Source organism: Electrona antarctica (genome assembly GCF_951216825.1).
Source record: "Electrona antarctica genome assembly, chromosome: 12".
Taxonomy (NCBI): domain Eukaryota; kingdom Metazoa; phylum Chordata; class Actinopteri; order Myctophiformes; family Myctophidae; genus Electrona; species Electrona antarctica.
In genome coordinates, this window is record NC_136793.1 from 28257139 (window position 1) to 28278929 (window position 21791).

The window sequence follows — 21791 nt, forward strand, 5'->3', positions numbered from 1 at the left end:
AAATCAAACCAATTCATATAGATTAGAACATTTAAAAGCAACAGTAACAATACTATAAACAGCACTGTCACTATTGACCTTGTTTTTCGTTGACTAGGGTTCATGCCTTCTCTGCTTACTCTATTCAACGTTTCGATCACTATATCTTCTTCAGGAATACTATGAGTAGTATTCCTGAAGAAGATCCTAGTGATCGAAACATTGAATCAATGTTAAACCAGTGGAACTGAGTCTCTTTAACAGTGTTGCCTGTATTGCCGTTTGTCCAGCACCTTTGACTGTATGGGTCCCCAAATCGAATCTGATATAACTAAGGCATGGCAAGCCGTAATGTATGTTACTATGAAGCACTGGAACATTACGTTGAAGGAAAACCTGCTGTTGTGTGTGCACTGCTATTGAGCCCATTACATACAGAACATGCGTAGGAGTAATATTTGTGATTTACAGTAGGTAGCATGTCAAACATTAATACACTCCTACATGCTTGTCAGACAAAGAGTAGATTAACTCTGTATTGTGTATGAATTCAACTATGGTATATCACTGTGATAATGACCTCACAGTATAATACTACTATAAAAACCAAAATGATTCTCATTAGCAGTAGTCATTTTGATCTCAACAACTGTAGCCTTGACACTAACAACCATCTAAATCTATTTTGAGTATGCTACTGTAAATAAGTGGCATTTTCAAATGCCAGATAAGATTAGTGTACACTTCTGCAATGCAGTTATGCAGTGCACTTTAATTTACATCACACTCCAATGGCCATTATCTACTGCTGAAGAACTCAAACTATTACATCTACAACAACAGATTTCAATATCTCAATCAATATCTTTCATGTGCACTGCTTTTCAAATAGGCTGTTTCTAGGCACTGTTTCTTAAGGTCTGGTTCGGGGTCACCAGGGGTCCAAATGGAACCTTATGGGTCTGACCATAGGAGAGACCACATACTGTATATATTGAAATATTGATCAAAACTAACAATTCTGGTACATTCTCTAATTGTGTGGACATCTTGTAAATTAAGTAATGCATTTAACAATAATTTAAGCCTTGAGAGCGTAAAATTAAAACAAATGGACCCGTGAGCCTGAGGATCCATTTGGTTTCATCCTACACTCTCAAGAGTTAAAGATCTATAAGGGCCAACTCTCAACTAAATAATTTAGTTGGGGACCACCTCTAGAACCCCCCCAAGGACCACTGGTGGTCCCCGGACCACTGGTTGAAAACCACTGCTCTAAAGTATACCCTACTTCATCTTCTATTACTCAATATGATACCATCATTTACTAAACTAGAACTGCACTCTGTCGAGTGCCTACTTGCTTGTTGCACACAAGTAGGCCATAAATGGCCTACTAGTGCGCAAGCAGAGCGTGCAAGTGCTGTAGACCGCTATAAACTTTCAAATCTTAGTCTCACATATTGAATTATTAGATTTAGCTATTTGCTACGTACCTTGCTTCTGAAGGAAAAAAAGTAGTATTTTTAAGTATGGTAAAATCATCGTTACGTCACCGTCAACTATACCCTGGCATTGGTACATATATTCACGTCATATGCTCATGTCCATATATGTGTACATGTCTAATGTATGTATATGTAGTTTTCTGAGTGGTTGGTGGTATAATGTGATCGGCTCCGTGGTTTGATGCGTATGTACTTGACACTGAAACGTATCATCATTACGTCACCATCGTCAACCAATTATACCCTGGCATTGGTACATAATCTTCATCACGATTCACGGAAAACATACCCGCACGGTCAGCTTCCGTATGTCCGTATGACATCATATCACGTGCATTCTAATGGACATTGGTACATATCTTCATCACGTCATGGGACATATGCTTCGTAGCATGACAAAAATACACCTGCACGGTCAGCTTGGGGCCAGCATATGACGTCATAACGTGTGCTGGCCCCAAGCACGCCCATCATATCACCTGGCCGAAAACATGACTTGCACGCTCTGCTTGCGCAAGTAATAACACCATGTTGTATTGAAGAGGACTTTAAGCTAGAGATTGAGAGCATGAACTCTCAATGGTTACTGAGGTAATAAATCAAGAGTAAAGCAGGGTCATTTTCCCATCCAATGTCCTTCAAATCAAACAAATCTCAAAGACTGCCTTTTTTCACCTGCGTAATATTGCAAAGGTTAGGCACATCCTGTCCAAAAACTATGCAGAAAAACTTGTCCATGCATTTGTTACCTCAAGGCTGGACTACTGCAACTCGCTATTGTCAGGCTGCCCAAGTAAGTCTCTGAAAAGCCTACAGCTAGTTCAAAATGCTGCGGCGAGTGTGCTGACAGGTACCAGAAGAAGAGACCATATCACTCCTTCACTGGCCTCTCTACACTGGCTCCCGGTTAAATACAGAATAGAGTTCAAAATTCTTCTCCTCACCTACAAAGCTCTCAATGGTCAGGCACCACAATATCTCAAAGAACTCATCGATCCCTACAATCCAAATAGATTACCAGCGCGTTTACAGTATGCAAAAATGCTTACTGTCCCAAAAAAATCAAAAGTTACAATAGGAGGCAAGGCGTTTAGATCCCAGGCACCTCAGCTGTGGAACCTTCTCCCGGCTTCGGTCCGTGGGGCTGACACGCTCTGCACATTCAAGACTAGGTTAAAAACCTTTCTCTACGACAAAGCCTATAGCTAGACTTGTCTCCAGTACTCGCTCACCCGATAAAGTCATAAGGGTGAGAACTGAGTAAGGGGAACCTCCCGCCAAACCCCGCACCTGTGTTGTGTGTCTGCTAAATACCATAATTGTACATTGTTTGTGTGGGTTTGTCTCCCAGCAGTGCTTGTAATATACACTGTATAGGCTCCAGTAAGGCCTGCCACTAACCCAACATCCGGGAAATCCCTCCCCGGAGTCTCTTTTCGTCCTCCACTTCACAGTTCCGTGGACCTCTAATATTAACCCCCAACTGACTGGCGAGTGTGACCGTGGACCAGGCCACTTCATGGAGCCCACCAGAAGTTTGACCGTGGACCCGGCCTCACAGTGCACGACCTGGACCAGATGTGGACGAGGCCCCTCCATGAAGCCCACCCTGTCTATCTCTCTTCTATTCTTTCTTCCTATTCCCCCTCTACCCCCTCCCCCGACATGGTCGAGGCAGATGGCCGCCCACCCTAGAGTCGGGTTCTGCCTGACGTTTCTTCCTAAAGGGGAGTTTTTCGTTACCATTGTCGCAATATTGCTTGCTCTGGGTGGATCTTTGTTGGTTGTAAAGTGTCTTGAGACAACTTGTTGTGATTTGACACTTTAATAAAATTGAATTGAATTGAATTGAGCGTATTTCTGTAAGCCCTAGTCAACCCCTGCTGGCCATTGGATAGAATGCAACATTTAGTTACTTCCACACAGCCTTCATTTTTCAGACATGGACAAAAACAAATCAAATGGCATGTGGTTTCTCATTAGGCTTACCTTAAGTGGAAGGGACTTTTCACTACAAGGGCTGATGGGTAGAGACTGGAGGCTGCTGGCAGGACTCGTCTCTGTGCTCTGTAGAAGAAGGAAACAAACCCATAAAATGTGGGATCCGCTCGTAATTCCGACGGTGCAATTAGTCTGACAACGTGGCTTTGCGGGCAGTTAGGGTTAGGGCAGTGTTGATTTTGACAGCAATTTTTTATTTTAGTTTTAGTCATGGGGGCCCTATTTTCGTCAAACCCCTTATCCTTAAACTTCTTTCCCTTTTTTTTACTATTTTGAAAAACATATTAATATTGTTCAACTAGCCGATCTACATCAGCACGTTGTGAGCTTGTAGATTGGCTATTTGAACTATTTAAAAATGTTTTTCAAAGTAGTAAATACACACAAATAAGCAATTGTGTGCGGACTATGTCACAATTGTGTCAGTGGTTTTACAGATCCATAAACTGATGGGCTTGAGGTTCCCAACTTAGAACGCACCATTTGCAATAATTAACTTACATGTTTGACATATTTTGCAGCAGCAGCAGCAACAACACACAAGACAACACAGCCTTACGCAGGCACACTTTTCGTTACAACATGGGAAAGTTAATATTTGCCTAGAACCTGTGGTACTTGAGCCCCCTCTGGTGGTTTGATTGATTGAGTATGGTATGCATTATGCAACTTGCAGAGACACTTGAAACTTGCTTGACATTACATTGCCTTTATTTTTGTTACGTTTGTCTTGGCTTTTGACATAATTTATGATCAGCTAAACGGTCCATCCATGTCCAGTACAGACATGAGACGTGCGCATTAACTTATAGCCTCGGAAACCCAGACGTTTTTATTTCCAGGGAGAAAAAATAAAGTCTGGGACCGAGTCCACTTCAATTCGGCATAGAGTAGCGCAAACGTCGATCACTCTCTGATGATTTCTGATCGTCTGCACCTTTGTTAAATTGACGCACACACGCACACCCGTACACACACACACACACACACACTCCTCTCTGTCGCTCTAATTAATTAGTCTCATGTCGCGCAGCTGCGTCTAGATTCTCCCGGTGGATCCTGCCGGGAGCTGCCTATGCCATAGAAAGCATAGGTGGACCCCAGGCTAATTAACTTACGTCAGTCCCATGCAGAGTTGGGGTCCGTTACTCAAAAAAGTAATACACTACACATTACACATTACTTTTGAATAAAGTAATGCCTTACATTACTTGATTGCTCCCTGGAGAAAGTAACTAGTAACACTACTGGTTACATTACTTTTGCGTTACTCCACATAACTTCACATAATTTGCCACTTAACAAATCTTCATGATCCTAATAAGGAGGACATACACAAGATCTTTCGTTATGCTCTTTGATACCAGGTTGTTGAACAAGTGAAGGAATAAAACAAAATAGGCCTTTCCAAAACGGACTAGTGCAGTGTTTCTCTTGACCTTGTACCAGTGAACTGTACTGTCATGAAACAAAACTTATAATAAATTCTTCAATCAATCAATCTGAAATTAATGGAAACCTGGAAGGTCAAGAAAATGGAAAATTGTTAGCAGTAATACAGTATACAATAGTATACAGAGAGTAAACATGCAAAATGCATGGTCCTTAGTGTACATTCATATTTATGGGTAGAATTATTAATTGCACTTGATTCATGAATCAAATGTTGCGTAAATTCCTTGTTTAGAAGTAATTTTTGAACCCCTTCTCTGCAGCTGCTGCAATTCGCAAACTGCAGTAGTTCAATATTGTGATATGTCTTTTTTTTATTATTATTAATTATTCAGCCCCAGTCAAATGTAAGTAATGTAAGTATGAGAGAAACAAACAGTACTTACAACGAGGACCTCCTACGGAGACATCTGCTGTAATTAGCAATCTGGATTGTTCAAGCAAGTTTTAAAATACCACTCCGGTGTACAGTATAGGTCTTAAGAAAGCTCCAAGGTACCTGAGAGCCTAAACCTTTGAACAGCATCTACTCAGATGGTTTATTGGTTTGGCTGCCCTTTGAAGAAGCATACCTCCACATTAGCCCTTAAAGGTGTGCCATGGCATCAGGCCATCAATGTGTCAACAGTGATCAATGAGCTTCACCATGCAGAGAGACAGACATTCTGCTCTTGCACAAACACACTGCACCTACAGCCACACATGCCCTCCCCCCCCCCTCCCTCAATGTTTAAGGTCACCCCTGTCCCAAAGGCCTTAGTGCACAACTGTCCCCTCAATTAGATCTGGTTCAGTAAAAAGCCTTTCAGATTCAAGAATGGTGAAAACTGCCTGAGAGCGCTGGGTTTAATGACTTGGACTGCCTAGGAGCACGGTGTCTAAAGATGATGAATGGGCTAACAAAGGAAAGCAGAGCTTAGGGGTTGACACTACCCTTTAATCACATACACACCAGTGAAATCGGTAAGCGAAATGCTTAAAATAACCGACGGTGGCCCATCACTCAAAAGAGGAGGGGCTTCTGTGAAATGTTTGTCAGGCGAAATGCAGAATGCACTCCACAAAGCTATGTAAATGCACCGCTTTAATTAGAGACAGATATGTTTCATTTGAGATAATACCCTTGGTAAAATCACAAAATATATGTAACATAGGTAAGATTGAAAGGCAAGGGCCTTTCTGTGTGGAGTTTGCATGTTCTCCCCGTGTCCCCTGGCCTAGGGTATGTATATATAGGTACCCTAAGAAAAAACATACAGCAATCCTGGTCTCTAAACTACCTCCCCCTGGCCAGCCGGGGCACCTGATGGAGGGGAAAGGAACTAGTTGGAATAACACGTTCCTTCCACGCGCTACGTCCGGCAGGGAAAACTCCCCCCAGTCAGGTGAAAAGAAGCAGCTTGGACAATTCATGCATAGAAGGAAGAATGAGGTCAGTACGCTGTCCTCCCCACTGGGTGAAACAATGGTTTGCAAAATCGTGGGATAAAAATGGGGATAAAATATATATATATATATATATATATTGAAAACATGCTATTCCCAATTCAGAATAATATGAAATTAAAGCTCGTTGTAGCATCAAAAACTATGGAGAGGAGAGGACCAAAACAGAAAATAGTGTTTTTTTATAGTGATTCATTCTGTGGTGCGTGCGTGCGTGCGTGCGTGCGTGCGTGTAATAATGTTGTATTTGGAGATGGTCAGTCATCCATGTAGATGACTGGCAGAGCTAATGCATTTACTTTCAGCTAAACTTGAGTCTAAGGTTTTATCATCTGCGCTCCTTGGCAGCTCCTACATGTATATTAGACATTTATATTATAAATGTCTAAGTAATGCATATTTAAGACAAAGTGATCGATAGAATATGAATGCATGTATGAATAACTGACAAAGAATGCACGCATTATCAATATACAGTATTATTGCGACTGTAGGTCGCAGTTTACTAAACCTGCATTTCACACCAGTTGGTCACACCGGCCACACCTCCATATATGGTCACGCCTCATGACATCACGCCTCCATATGGTCACGCCTCGTGACATCACGCCCCCATATATGGTCACGCCTCGTGACATCACGCCTCGTGACACGTCACGCCACCATATATGGCCGTCTCCACATATAATATGAAGATCACAACACTGACCTCCTGGGGAGCCATACATGGAGAAGATGGAATCATCACCTAGATCTGAATATATGGAGCCGGCCAACAACTCTACTACAGTACATCTGACCTCAAACCTCAAACCCTTAGATCTCCATATATGGAGCTGACCTGTTCTGTCATTCCATATGTTGATCCTACCCCACCCGTCCATCTTCTTTGATGTCTCCCTTTTGACTGATACCTGTCCATTCAAACTCTAGAAGGGCCCACCCCAAAGTTAATAGTGCAGCCGTGCCCGCAGTCGGCGAAAACTAGAGTTCTCAACAGGCCCGAAGATTAAGGCCCGGCCCTACCTGGGCCATCATCAAAACCTGTACACTCAAGACACTGCCCCCACTGCCACCCTTAGATCTCCATATATGGAGCTGACCTGTTCTGACATTCCATATGTTGATCTGACCTCATCAAACCCTATACACTCAAGACACGCTCCATATATGGCCAGACCTCCTCAAACCCTGTACACTCAAGACACGCTCCATATATGGCCAGTACATAATTCATTCAATATGTTGATCTGAGCCCCCATGCCAAAGTGCCATTGCACGCCCAGCAGTCTGCCGTCACCCATGCGGATGTGTGCACGCGACCTCGCCTTAAATTATATATAGCTTTGTGCTAGTAAGTGACCAAAGCCAAAACAAGTTCACACATCTTTGAATCAAAATTCAGGGAAGCTGGAGGTACCTTCACTAAAAACGCCGGGACAACGCTCCACACGTCCCAAACTCTTCTCCCTTCTGGCTCCAAAACTATGGAATGCACTTCCCATCACACTCAGAACTGCAGCCTCACTCCCAATCTTCCGCCGTAGTCTGAAAACCCACCTCTTCAGACTCCACCATGGCCCGTAGCACTTGCCCTAGCCCCTTAGATAGCACACTATGTAGACTTAGTATATAGTATTTTAAACAGATGTTTAAAATTCTTGTTACGTAGACAGCTCTAGAACTGCACTTTATGTAGTCATAGCACTTTATAGTACACATGTATAATATATTATATAGTATAGTATGTATAGTTTACATAGATACTCCACTGTTACGTTCTTAGTTTACGCATGATTCATGATAACTACTTTTTATATATGTGATGTATGCCATGCTTTTGTTATTGCTTAATGTAAGTCGCTCTGGATTAAGAGCGTCTGCTAAATGCCTAAATTGTACATTGTAAATTGTAAAATTGTAAAGTAAAACGATTCCAGCACCACTACTTCTGGTTCAGAACGTTCCATTCTACAGCACTAGGCCAGTGAGAGAGAGTGCATGACTGAACACTGTGACCATCAATATGGTACTTAGATTTTTCACAGTGAGACCAAAGTACTTGGAATGTACAAGTGCTTAACTAATTGACCGTTATAGCTAATTTGAAACAGTGAAGCTAATTTCACCATTTCCCACTATTCACTCTGAATGAGTCTTATTGCCAAAAGTAAAACACCAAAGCCTTTAAAAAGCAGAGTCATGCTGTTTATATGTGTACGCCCGAAATATAAGTGAGTGCATATACTTGTTTGTTGAAAGTAAGCCCCCCCAAAAGGGACTATTTGGTGAAATGAACAACAACATATTGATTTGCAGATCTTTCTAAAAGCATAAATGCCTGTGCTTTGGGAGGGATGATTTCTTTCTGATGAATAGTAGTTGACTGACACACAAAACTGTCAGTGAAGGACTGGTGTGGCTCCAAGTAATGCAATCACAGGACTAGATGTATTAAAAACTTAAATCACAGGTCTGTGACTGAGTTGTCTGTGACAGGTGTTTGAGTGAGGAAAATCAAATAACTTTGTTCTAAAAGTTTTTAGATGGTTTGTTTTTCATAAGGTATGGGATTCGTTAAGGAATAACCTTCCAATAAATAAAAACATGCTGTTCTCTGACTTTGAATTTTGAAACGTGTCCAATAATGTGGGCTCCATTTGTTTCATTATGGTGCCAAACACTGAAGTTAATGACTGATCAAATAGACATAAACATCCAGAAGATATGTAAGCAGATTGATTATAGAAATACACAGCGGAATATACAGTAGCGATGTAGGTGTACTGTATATGTTTGTGTGGAGTTGTGTACTTCTGTGTGACAAACAATATGAAAGGTAAAGGGGAAGAAATGGAAAGGGGATTATGTGTAAAAGTAGGTCATTTTGAATTCTGCAAAATTCTACTTCAAACACAAGAAATGTGTTCGTCCTGTGGTGGAATCTTATATAAAAGTCATATAGCTTATACAGTATCTCCATTCAAATTGTGCATGTATCCGCGCGTGTGTGTATGTGTAACGTGTGTGCGTATCTGTTCCCCACCTCCTGTAGAGCTCGCCGCAGTCTGAGCAGCAGGGTTTTGACAGCAGTGCAGTCCTGTTGCATCAGTCTAAGAGGCAGCGCCTCCAGCCCTGGAGGCAGGGGCTCATCCTCTCTCCCCAAGCCCAGTCCTGAGGTCCAATCGGCGGGCAGCAGGCTAGTCGGACGACTGGGGTCCCTGCAGATAGAAGATGAAAATGGGGAAGGAAAAAATAAGAAAGAGAGATTATGAGGGAGAGAAGAAATAGAAGCACAAATAGAAAGATACAGTTTGTACTATATAGAGAATAGATACATGTATTACATTTTTGACGTTTTCACGTATGTCTGGTACAAGCCTCATACTTCCCTGGTACAAGTCTGCTGGATGGTACATGCCTAGTGCATATGTGATACATGTTTGATACATGCTAGGTACATGTCTGGAACATGCCTGGTGCAGACCTGGTACATGCCTTGCAGATGTTTGGTACATGATCAACTAAATGGTGCATTTATATAGCACCTTTATCCAAGGCGCTTTACATAGATTGTGCATTACATTCACCCATTCACACACACATTCACACACCGATTGCGGCGGAAGCCATGCAAGGTACCAACCAGCACATCGGGAGCAATTTGGGGTTCAGTGTCTTGCCCAAGGACACTTCAACATGTAGACAGGAGGAGCCGGGATTCGAACCGCCGACCCATGGATCATTGGACAACCTGCTCTACCTCTTGAGCCACAGTCGCCCCAAGTTCTGGGTTTATTGTAAAATTATGGTGGGAAAAATGAGAAATGGCAATTCTGATCCAGCTACAATAGACCTCCTAAAGTGGATTTGTTCTGGATTGTGGATTTGTTTGGTTTGTATGTGTTTGTGCGTGTGCGTGCGTGCGTGCGTTTATCCCAAGAGGTAAATCCCCAAAGACATACCGAATGATCAATTCTTAAAAGTGCTTTCCCAATGGTTAATTAATGTAACCCTTTTCTACAATCTACATGAGGTGTAGAAGACAGCTAGCCCAGGAATAGGAGCAGTTCCAGCATGCAGAGTGTTAGCCCTGTCCCACTGAGTCTACATCAACAGGCTTAATCCAAGTTTGAGCAGGCCAGTGTAAAATTTGGGTGGGTACCCAACCAAAAATTGTAAAGGTTTAAGAATGCACTTAATCCTGGATTAAATTGTATAAACAAGAGATCTGAACAACAAATGGGATAGATAAATAAATAGCCTTCCTGATGTACCACAACTAAACATACAGTAGCTGGAAATTATTTTTCTTCCTCCCTGAAAATTAATTAAAAAGCAACTAGCAGGTTCTATAAATCAATAGGATTTGTTGTTTGCCTCAAGTGACTCTCAAATGTCACAAAATGGAATCCTAACAAAAGGCCATTGATTTTGCAGTTCCAAGGCTAACGCACTCACATGGAGTCAAGGACCAAAATTGTTACTGACGAAATATTATTATGTTCCCTTTGAACACAGCCATAAACACAGCAAAATACATAAAGAATGCAGTTTTGCCGTTTGTAAAATTATCTCTCTCTATTATAAATATCTCCTATGTATTGCTTCATGCAGTGAAGTATGATTTATCATTACGCTTTGTGAGCTTGTAGATCTTCTATTGTCTTTGTCCAGACAGTACACAGTTGCAGTCCTTTATATTACATATTGCAGTCATCCACATTACTTCATGCAATCCTCAGGAAGTGTTACATCAAAATGTATATCCAATGTAAATGCACAATGCCGGGTGCTGAATGTGAACTACAAATAACAGCTCTAAAAAAATATATCAATAAATGAACCCTGGGAAACAAACTGACATGCTCACTCTGAATATGGTGTACAACTATGTACAGTAGGTTATGTCTATGTCAAAATAATCGATGGATTTTGGAGTGTATTGTAACTTGGAATAAGTTTAAAAAAATGTTTAAAAAATATATAATAAATATATATATATAGGATAGAATAGCTGGGTACAGTGTGTACGCGTACGTTTTTGTGAGTGTATAAATGTATGTCCTCAAGGGTCAACCTTGACCCTTGACTGTCTTGTACAGTATATGCTTGACTATTTATTTTATTTTTATTTTTTTGATACACAAAGAAGGGGTAGGACCCGATAAGTTTTTAACTAAACTTCTTCCTATCCCTTTTTCGAACATAAACTATAAGGATATTAGATATCCCTTGTTTTATTTCTTGTTTTATTATTATTTTAAATCTAGTTCTTCCTTTATTTCCATTGTCTGTTCTTTTATGTTTTAATATGTTCGAAAAAAATGAAAAAAAATGAAAAACTTGTGCTTGTCAGAATGTTTCAAGTATCAACTTGCACTGTTGCCCATCTTGGCCAGCCCACTCTAGCAAAAAGATAATTCATGAATTCATGACCTAAATATAAGTTAACACATCATGCTCTCAGTCTCTCCAAAAGGATTTGTCTGCATCAAATTCTAAGCTGACATGAAGTTAATGAATATCATTAGTGACAAGTGACAGATCTCAATCAGACATGAGGTTCATTTGTGCATTCTTCAGAGAACCAAAAGTCATGAAGTTTCCGAGTTTAACGAGGTGTGAAATTATGAAAATATATTTATTCATTCTCTGTAAGATTTCTCATAATCACATTAAGATCAGTGAGCAACAGTGTGCATGTAAATCTGATCTCTTTAATAAAACTGAACTCACCTCACTGCATTCAAAATAAAGTGCCTGATTTCAGTCACTGTAAGTTAGTCACTGTAAGTGACTAACCACTTCAGTCATGTTGAACTTTGAGTTCTTCTAAATGAAATGCAGCTCAAAAACTGATCTTAATTGGGATATGAAGAAAGATTTAATGTCCGCACACACGATACACTGTGTTAGATCTCTGTTTAACCAACAGTTACTTAGTAACTGTTTTAGAAATGCAATAAGCGACACTAGGCTGTGGATTTTCTGTGATTTTAGAACAGCTAAGACGGTCAGAGACCATTGCTATTAAAGAGTGAGAGAGAAAGAAAGAAAGAGAGAGATAGGGAAAGAGAGAGAAAGAGTCTAGAACCCCGTTTTATAAAATGTATTATATTTTACTGTAGATGGCCTTCGAGGATTCAATGATCAGTTTACTTGATTAAAAATTATTGTCCACAAGGGAGAAATTAAGAAAACACATGAAAGTCTTTTCTATTTTTTTACACATTTAACCATTCGGGTGAGCACAGCCTGGCCAAATGAATTTAGACAGCAAGTTATCTTCAGGGAGAAACAAAATCACATTACAGAACCATCTCATCCCACCTCTTTCCATTCTTTGTTTCTCGCTCCAACACACTCTCTATCCATTCCTTTGCTCACTCACCCTCGGCCTCTTGCTCACCTAAACATAAGCTCGCACGAACACACACACACGTGCGCGCACACACACACGCACACGCGCGCACACACACTCACACACACTTCTCCCCAGCACAATCTTAATCTCTCCATCATGGCCTTTCTACGTGTCATCCTGACAAATACAACAATAAACCGATACTGTATCTAAGCACAAGGGTCCTCCAGGGCTCTGTCAGAAAGCCTCAGACAAAGTGAGGAGCTGCTGTCATGTGAGGACAGGTGAGAACTCTGTCGGTTTAAGAAGCTCAGTTAACATCTTTCGGGACCTACAGTATCGACCTATCAGGGCTCTCTTGTCCGTATAGTAAACTTTTCCATGTCATTCTCTCTCAGGCGGGATAAACACTGTTGCGCGCGCGCGCGCGCGCGCACGCACACACGCACGCACGCACACACGCACACACGCACACACGCACACACGCACACACACACACACACACACACACACACACACACACACACACACACACGTAGACGAACGACTTTAATTTCGGTATCCTCAACCACTGTGTTTTATGAGCGGGAGGGCGCTTTGGATATTATCTCTATAGCACTAACACGCAGATTGACACGTACAATGTTCAAATCCAGGTTGTGTTATTATTAGCGCAACATAGCTTATCTGAAACAGCATAAACAAACTTCTCGTGGTTATGGGTGGCAACCATTCCACGTCGGGTTTTTTTTATACGGGGGCTGGAAGTGACAGAGCAATCTGACCGGATCACACACACATACTGTAACACACACGTGCGCCCGTGCGCGCGCACACACACACACACACACACACACACACACACACACACACACACACACACACACACACACACACACACACACACACACACACACACACACACACACACACACACACACACACACACACACACACACACACACACACACACACACACACACACACACGGCATTTCTGTTTAACTTGAGCAGGTGAGATCTCTGTCGGTTTAGGAGCTCAGTTCTTTCGGGACCTATCGACCTATCAGGGCTCTCTTGTCCGTATCGACCTATCAGGGCTCTCTTGTCCCTATCGACCTATCAGGGCTCTCTTGTCCGTATAGTCAACTTTTCCATGTCATTCTCTCTCAGCTCATTCTGTCTCTGGCGGGATAAACACTAATGTAAATAAATCATATGATGATCAATCACTTAAGACTTTTGTATCTCTTATACATGTTTTTTGTTACTGTATTCCCTGGTTTATGATCTAATTTCCAGGGAAAGTCATCTGTTCTCTGACAGTAGAATATCACAGGGTTGCCTATGAGCAAGGCACCTTCAGGCCAGTGGACCTGGCCAACTGTAAAAGACTTGTCGTTGCACTGGGCAGCTTACAGCAGGGGTTCTCAACCCGTGGGTCGCGACCCCTCGGGGGGTCGCCAAATTATTTTAGGGGGTCCCCAAATTATTTTATTAAAAAAAAATATATATAATTATACATTTTATTTTCACGATTTTTCAAAAATAGCAGACCTACAAGCTCGTAGCGCGCCACTCGGTGGCGCGCTATGAGCTTGTAGATCTGCTATTTTTCAATAGCTAAATTATAACAATGCTTAAAACACCAAAAGGGGTTCCCGTCCAAAATGGTTTAAGGTTATTGTAGCAGTCAATTTATATTGGGGGTCGGGAGGGGGCGGGGCGGGGGTCCCGAGACGTTGCCAAAGCATTTCCGGGGGTCCCCGGCCAAAAACGTTGAGAACCCCTGGTATATGTGAATAATGTGCAACTGCATGAGTTTGCTCTTAACAATCAGTTATTATCACGCATTGACTTAACAGGGAACAGCCCTTTGCAATGGCATTCCTGTGCCAGTGTTGGTGGTAATGCATTTTTCTAGAAGGTTTTGTCAGTCTAACCTAAAATAATGTTTTGCTATCAGCAAAAGGCTAACCCCACTGGTGATTTGTTTCAAAGAACAGGTGCCATAGTTGTCAGCCATGGTTGGTAAGTGAGAGAAATGTAATATTAAAGGTTAAAACTCAAACTCCCAAGGAAGAACTGGAATGGAATTGTTAAAATGAATGATATACCTGTTTCTCTGGAGAACCCAATGTGTCTGTGTGTACAGTATATGATAGACTAGTCTATACTCAGCACATAATTACCAGACACTATGTGAGCATGGCATTCTCTCTCTCTCTCTCTCACACGCACACACCTAAAGTTGTGCACGGGTTGGTTGAAGACAAGTCTGTTCAGCAGTGATAGATGATATACAGGCAACAGTGGTCATTCCACTGCTCAGGGCCATCTGTCTTTCCACATTCATAAAACCATAGCACTTTTACATTCTCCTTCTCTCTCTCACTCGCTCTCTGTAACGCACACACACGCACACGCACGCACACGCACAGTACAATAAAGCCCAGGTATGTGAGAATATGTATAGCCTGTGAGTAGGAAGGCGACTAGTGGACAAAGTTGTAGTTTCATCTTGTAGGATGCCATGTAACATTGCACCACCTAGTGGCTAAAATTTGTATGGGATGTTACGAAAATGAAATTTACCTGGATTTCATAGAATAGCCTAATTCTATGATCCTTTCTCCCTTAATGTACGGCTTTTGTTCTGATGTTAATATTATAGATTCCATGGCAACCAGCGACATTGGAAAATGATAGGCCTCCTTAGTTTCGGGTGAATTTATCCATGCAAAAGAAATATCCACACATCCACTTCGTTCAGATGCACGTGCGTTGGAGACTGAAGCAATCATGAGAAAAGTATTTCATGAACAAAACTCATGCACACTGCTCATGCTCAGCGGCATCGGTTTGTATTAAAATTGACAGATATTTCGGTCCCTCTGGACCTTCATCAAGGGTGTCTCATGAATTTTTCCAACATAAAGTTTGCGGCTTCTGTTCTGACTTTTGACACTGTGCAGTTCAGCCTGTCAATCACTGGTACAGAGGGCACGCAGCGGACCTCGGCACATCAAAGAGGCACAGCTGAAAAGGGCTCGTTAATGCCGGTGCCTGGTTACATTGGAAAACATGACACAGTTGGAAAAGGAAATAATCAATCCTGTCATTGTCAATAGCCAGTACTACAGTTTGCATTCTGTACACAGTACACATCTCGCATATGGAGCAAAAATAATAACACATTATACAATAATACATACAATTATAAAAGCAATTACTGGGCATCTCTTGGCGGGCAGCAACTTGCGTTAATGATGTTGACGTGTCGACAAGTCGTCTTTTTGGTAAATGCCCTAAAATGTATATATATACATACAGTTGGAGGCCATCGATATTGTCCTTTGCGTGATCTGCGCAAAAGGACAGTTAACCCATTTTGGGCGGGAACCCCTTTTGGTGTTTAACATTATGTTATAATTTAGCTATTGAAAAATAGCAGATCTACAAGCTCATAGCGCGCCACCGAGTGGCGCACTACGAGCTTGTAGGTCTGCTATTTTTGAAAAATCGTGAAAATATTTATTTCAGAAAACTGGAGGATTTAGAAGGATTTTTTTAAATTTTGAGGTCAGGCCTAAATGGGTCAAATGATAAGGGACAATATCGGTGGCACCCAACTGTACACACACATTAATTGGTCTAGGTCCTGACCGTGCTTGCTGGCCACCCTACATTTTTCAAATCTGCGTTATGGTGGTGCTATAACAAGCCAATAGAGCGTCGCAGTCCCGCCTCCTACCCGGGACCAGGAAATGAAATCCAATGCATTATTCTCATAGACATTTCGTAAAGTATTTATTTAAAGACGGTTACGCCGCGGACAAAGCCAACTCGAGTCGTGACAACTCATGACAACACAAACAATATTTTGGACCAAACAAATAATTAGAAAGAAGAAAAACAACAAAAAAAGTGTTGTAACCTGCCGTTTTTTTCTTCTTTCTAATTATTTGTTTGGTCCAAAATATTGTTTGTGTTGTCATGAGTTGTCACGACTCGAGTTGGCTTTGTCCGCGGCGTAACCGTCTTTAAATAAATACTTTACGAAATGTCTATGAGAATAATGCATTGGATTTCATTTCCTGGTCCCGGGTAGGAGGCGGGACTGCGACGCTCTATTCACTATACTATTTACGGTAGCTATAACTGGGCCGATCGACGTGAAACTCCATAGAGGCATTTATCAACCTTTTGTAGCGCCACCAGCAGGCAGATGTTTACGATACTCCTACAGAATTTGTCCAAACACCAGCAAATTGGTACACTATTTTTATAGTCATGTGATCAAGACAGATCTGTCAGACTTTTCATATTCCATCCTTATTCGCCAATTTCAAACATTGCTGGCCCACAATAACTTATGTGACCTGGTGGAGACTAGTTGTGTCTTCTATTCTAGTCTAAGGTTAGTTGTACAAAGGAGACAGACACTAAGTAGTAAGTACAGATAAAATAGCAGCTCTCTCCTCCACAACTCTTTTCATCCCCTTTCCTCTCTTCACCTACTTTCCTCTTGTTGTCTGATTGGGGGATGATGTCTATGGATCAGACATTCATTTTAATCATTTATCACACTTTAGTGGAATAAAAGGTCCAAATTAACTTTTATGGGACTGCATCTCTGATAGCGTACAAACCACAAGGGTCTTTTTGGTTTCATTTGTACACTCTGAGTTAAATTAATACAGATTATTTTATGGTGTAGATTGGGGGTTGGAAAAATATTGTATACTGTCAAGAGTTACAGTCCCGTGTCTATTTGGACCCATCGTGGGCCCTGGACCGGACCTTGAGAAACTGTGATTTTTAACACTATTACTATGTGTCCCCCAAAACGGACCTGACTCAGTTTCAGTGGATTCAGTGTTTTTCACCAAACTTAGAATAGAATATTGTGATATTTGCGCGCACGGGTGGGCTAGAATCGGACAATCCGTTTGAAAGCTACAGGCTCTGTTGTAGAGCGAGCGCTGCTGTCCATGTATTATTATTACCAAAACTTTTTTTATTACCATTATTATATTAATGTGTTATGTGGTGTTTTTCCACCGGCTCCTACAGCCTTGGGAAAGCAGTTATTTTTTTCAGTCATGTGATCGACGTGTTACGTGGTGTCCCGGGGACCCCCGAAACCAATAGGTTAGCGAACAGTGCCATCAAGCGCCATTGGCAGTCAATTAACCTATGGAGAAGCTCAAGTCCTCCCAGGCACCATTTAACAAAAGAAGAATATGTTAATGATGTCTGATGAGGATGAAGATAGCAAAGTAGAAGACACACACACACACACACACACACACACACACACACACACACACACACACACACACACACACACACACACACACACACACACACACACACACACACACACACACAGCAGTTTGTTTTTGCTCAGACTGCTTTTGCTCAGACTTTATTGTCTTTTATTGTGTTCCATTAAAAAAAGTATTTGTTAATCGTGTTGGTTATATGGACCTTCAAATGACTGCAGTGCAGTCATTTGTCAGCACAATCGACACTGCATTGGTGGGGGCTAATATGACCCCCACGAACAACTTGGGAACTGTGACAAATTCTCTATCCGGGGCGTAATACCCGAAAATGACCACACCCTTTTAAAAATGACCGCTAGTTCAAACATGGCTCTATTTTCTAAACTGTTGGAGCTACAGATTTTCTGAGGTGCTCAAAATGTTCAGAAAACTCATGTTTGTTGAATCCGTGCCCGAGCCAGCAACCCTCCAGGTCATTATAGTGGCCAAATCCAATATGGCCGCCAGTCCGCCACCTGTCTACATACAACTTTTGAACCAGATGAGCTATGAATGCAAACTTGGTGTCTAAATCATGTTTTTTGACAATTATAAACATTTTGGAATGCTTATCTCTATGACTGGGTGTGGCTGAACCTCTATTTTACCAGAGGTGGACAGAGTACTCGACCCCAGTACTTGAGTACAAATACGACCTGTTCAGATTTACTACACTACAAGTAATAGTAGCTCTGTCAAAATGTTACTTGAGTAAGAGTGAAAAAGTATGTGCTATTAATGTACTTAAGTATTCAAGAGTAAAACTAAATTCAGGCCTGGACTGGCCACTTGACGTACAGGGCATATGCCGGTGGGCCACCCAATGAATGGGCCGCTCCATCCATTCCTTTTCTTTTCTCCATTCCCTTTTTGACCCTGTCCAGCCCTGCGCACACGCACACACACGTGCACGCGCACACGCACACACACACACACACACACACACACACACACACACACACACTTACACTTCTGAGTTTTGAGTGGCTGCTGTCCATTACACCAAAGAAATAATTCTCCTTCTACATCCATTAGCTAGTTTTGTCTTCCAATGGTTTCATCTGTCCTTCAGTGTCCTGGGCTGAATGAAGGTCTAACTCTCCATTATTGATTATAATGAAGCACATCATAAGAGCTTGTGCTCTTATAAGCCGGATGCTTAGGGGGAAGAAAGGGGAAATAAATACCATTCCTTAATACGAACATGTATACAGCACTTCACCATGCTAGTCTGCCTCCAATATTTCAATTCAATTCAATTCAATTCAATTCAAAGGGCTTTATTGAAAGGGCTCTTTCACTACATCCATAAATCTTCTCTTTGATCTTCCTCTAGGCCTCCTGCCTGGCAGTTCCAACCTCAGCGTCCTTCTACCGATATACTTACTATCCCTCCTCTGTATGTGTCCAAACCATCTCAGTCTGGCCTCTCTAGCTTTATCTCCAAAACATCTGACATGTGCTGTCCCTCTGATGTACTCATTCATGATCCTATCCATCCTTGTTTCTCCCAGAGAGAACCTCAACATTTTAGTCTCTGCTACCTCCAGCTCTACTTCCTTTCTTTCTGACTATCTCTAAAACATAAATGTGTAAACTACAGATGTAATTTTATTGAAACAAGAGAATAATAGCATAAGAGCTAAGTAGCTCATGTGGTTCAAAAGTTCTAGATAAAACCTTTTTCAGGTGGTGGACTGGCAGCCATATTGGATTTGGCCACTATGATCGATGACCTGGAGGGTTGCTGGCTTGGGCACGGATTCAACAAACATGAGTATTCTGATTTTTGCAAAACACATTTTTGGAACAAAATGCCTCAAATCATCCAATTGCCATCCAAGGCGAAACAAGAAATGGCACCCTTTTCACTTTGGCCTATTATAGCGCCACCAGGAGGCCACAACCTAACCTGCCCTGGTGGAGACCTGTGCCCCGAGGGGCACTTTATCTAGTTATATGTCATATCGCCCAGCCCTACCCCACTCCTCTCTCCACACACACTCCCCCCTGCTTCACCCCAATCCTCTCTCCACACACTCCCCCCTGCTTCACCCCAATCCTCTCTCCACACACACTCCCCCCTGCTTCACCCCAATCCTCTCTCCACACACACTCCCCCCTGCTTCACCCCAATCCTCTCTCCACACACACTCCCCCTGCTTCACCCCAATCATCTCTCCACACACACTCCCCCCTGCTTCACCGCAATCCTCTCTCCACACAGTACACACACTCCCCCCGGCTTCACTGCAATCCTCTCTCCACACACACTCCTCCCTGCTTCACCCCAATCCTCTCTCCACACACACTCCCCCCTGCTTCACCCCAATCCTCTCTCCACACAGTACACACACTCCCCCCTGCTTCACCGCAATCCTCTCTCCACACAGTACACACACGCCCCCCTGCTTCACCCCAATCCTCTCTCCACACAGTACACACACTCCCCCCTGCTTCACCCCAATCCTCTCTCCACACACACTCCCCCCTGCTTTACCCCAATCCTCTCTCCACACACACTCCCCCCTGCTTCACCCCAATCCTCTCTCCACACAGTACACACACTCCCCCCTGCTTCACCCCAATCCTCTCTCCACACACACGCCCCCCTGCTTTACCCCAATCCTCTCTCCACACACACTACCCCCTGCTTTACCCAAATCCTCTCTCCACACAGTACACACTCCCCCCTGCTTCACCCCAATCCTCTCTCCACACACACTCCCCCCTGCTTCACCGCAATCCTCTCTCCACACAGTACACACACTCCCCCCTGCTTTACCCCAATCCTCTCTCCACACAGTACACACACTCCCCCCTGCTTCACCCCAATCCTCTCTCCACACACACTCCCCCCTGCCTTACCCCAATCCTCTCTCCACACACACACTACCCCCTGCTTTACCCCAATCCTCTCTCCACACAGTACGCACTCCCCCCTGCTTCACCCCAATCCTCTCCACACATACGCCCCCCTGCTCCACCACAATCCTCTCTCCACACACACTCCCCCCTGCCTTACCCCAATCCTCTCTCCACACACACACTACCCCCTGCTTTACCCCAATCCTCTCTCCACACAGTACACACACTCCCCCCTGCTTCACCCCAATCCTCTCTCCACACAGTACACACACTCCCCCCGGCTTCACCCCAATCCTCTCTCCACACAATGCCCCCCCATTGCGTCGCGTCACGCCACTCTGCTCTCCTCAAGCTTTCCCCCCACCACATCACCCCACTACTTTCTCCACACGCTCCTCTCAGAAGCCATTTCTCAACAGCAGCATTAAAAGTGATCCATTTCACCAACTTGAAAAAGCCAATTATCTGCCTTTTTATGGCTTTCATTATTTTACCCCTCACACTGCACATTATTACTGGGCTGTTGGCTTGCAGGAGTCAAGACCCACACGCACACGCACACTCCCAGGAATGCACGTCCAGTCGTCCACACATTCATACAAAGGCGTGCACAAATTTGCCCGCATGCATGCACATGCATGTGTTGGATTAAAAAAAATGCTTTCCATTCAATTAATTCAGTGACTGTAAAAGGTATCAAATGATTAGTTATGTGTGCAAATAAAGAGAGCAAGTGGGTGCAACAGCAACACATGCATGTCAATCAATACGTTGATTGGGACCGCGTGTCACATTTATTCACGCCTTGTGATGTCACGCCTCGTGACATCACGTCTCCATA

At 42.7% G+C, this 21791-nt stretch overlaps 1 protein-coding gene across 3 annotated transcripts in view; it reads right to left on the reverse strand.

Annotated features, from left to right (window-relative positions):
- Nucleotides 1-21791, reverse strand: part of ccser1 (coiled-coil serine-rich protein 1) — a 188315-nt gene that overhangs the window by 102781 nt on the left and 63743 nt on the right. For all 3 annotated transcript variants that reach the window (XM_079516555.1, XM_079516556.1, XM_079516554.1), the window contains exons 8-9: nt 9433-9607; nt 3477-3554 (exon numbers count right to left, since the gene is read on the reverse strand). In XM_079516555.1, the coding sequence (XP_079372681.1) occupies nt 3477-3554; nt 9433-9607 (253 nt within the window). The remainder of the gene's footprint in view (nt 1-3476; nt 3555-9432; nt 9608-21791) is intronic.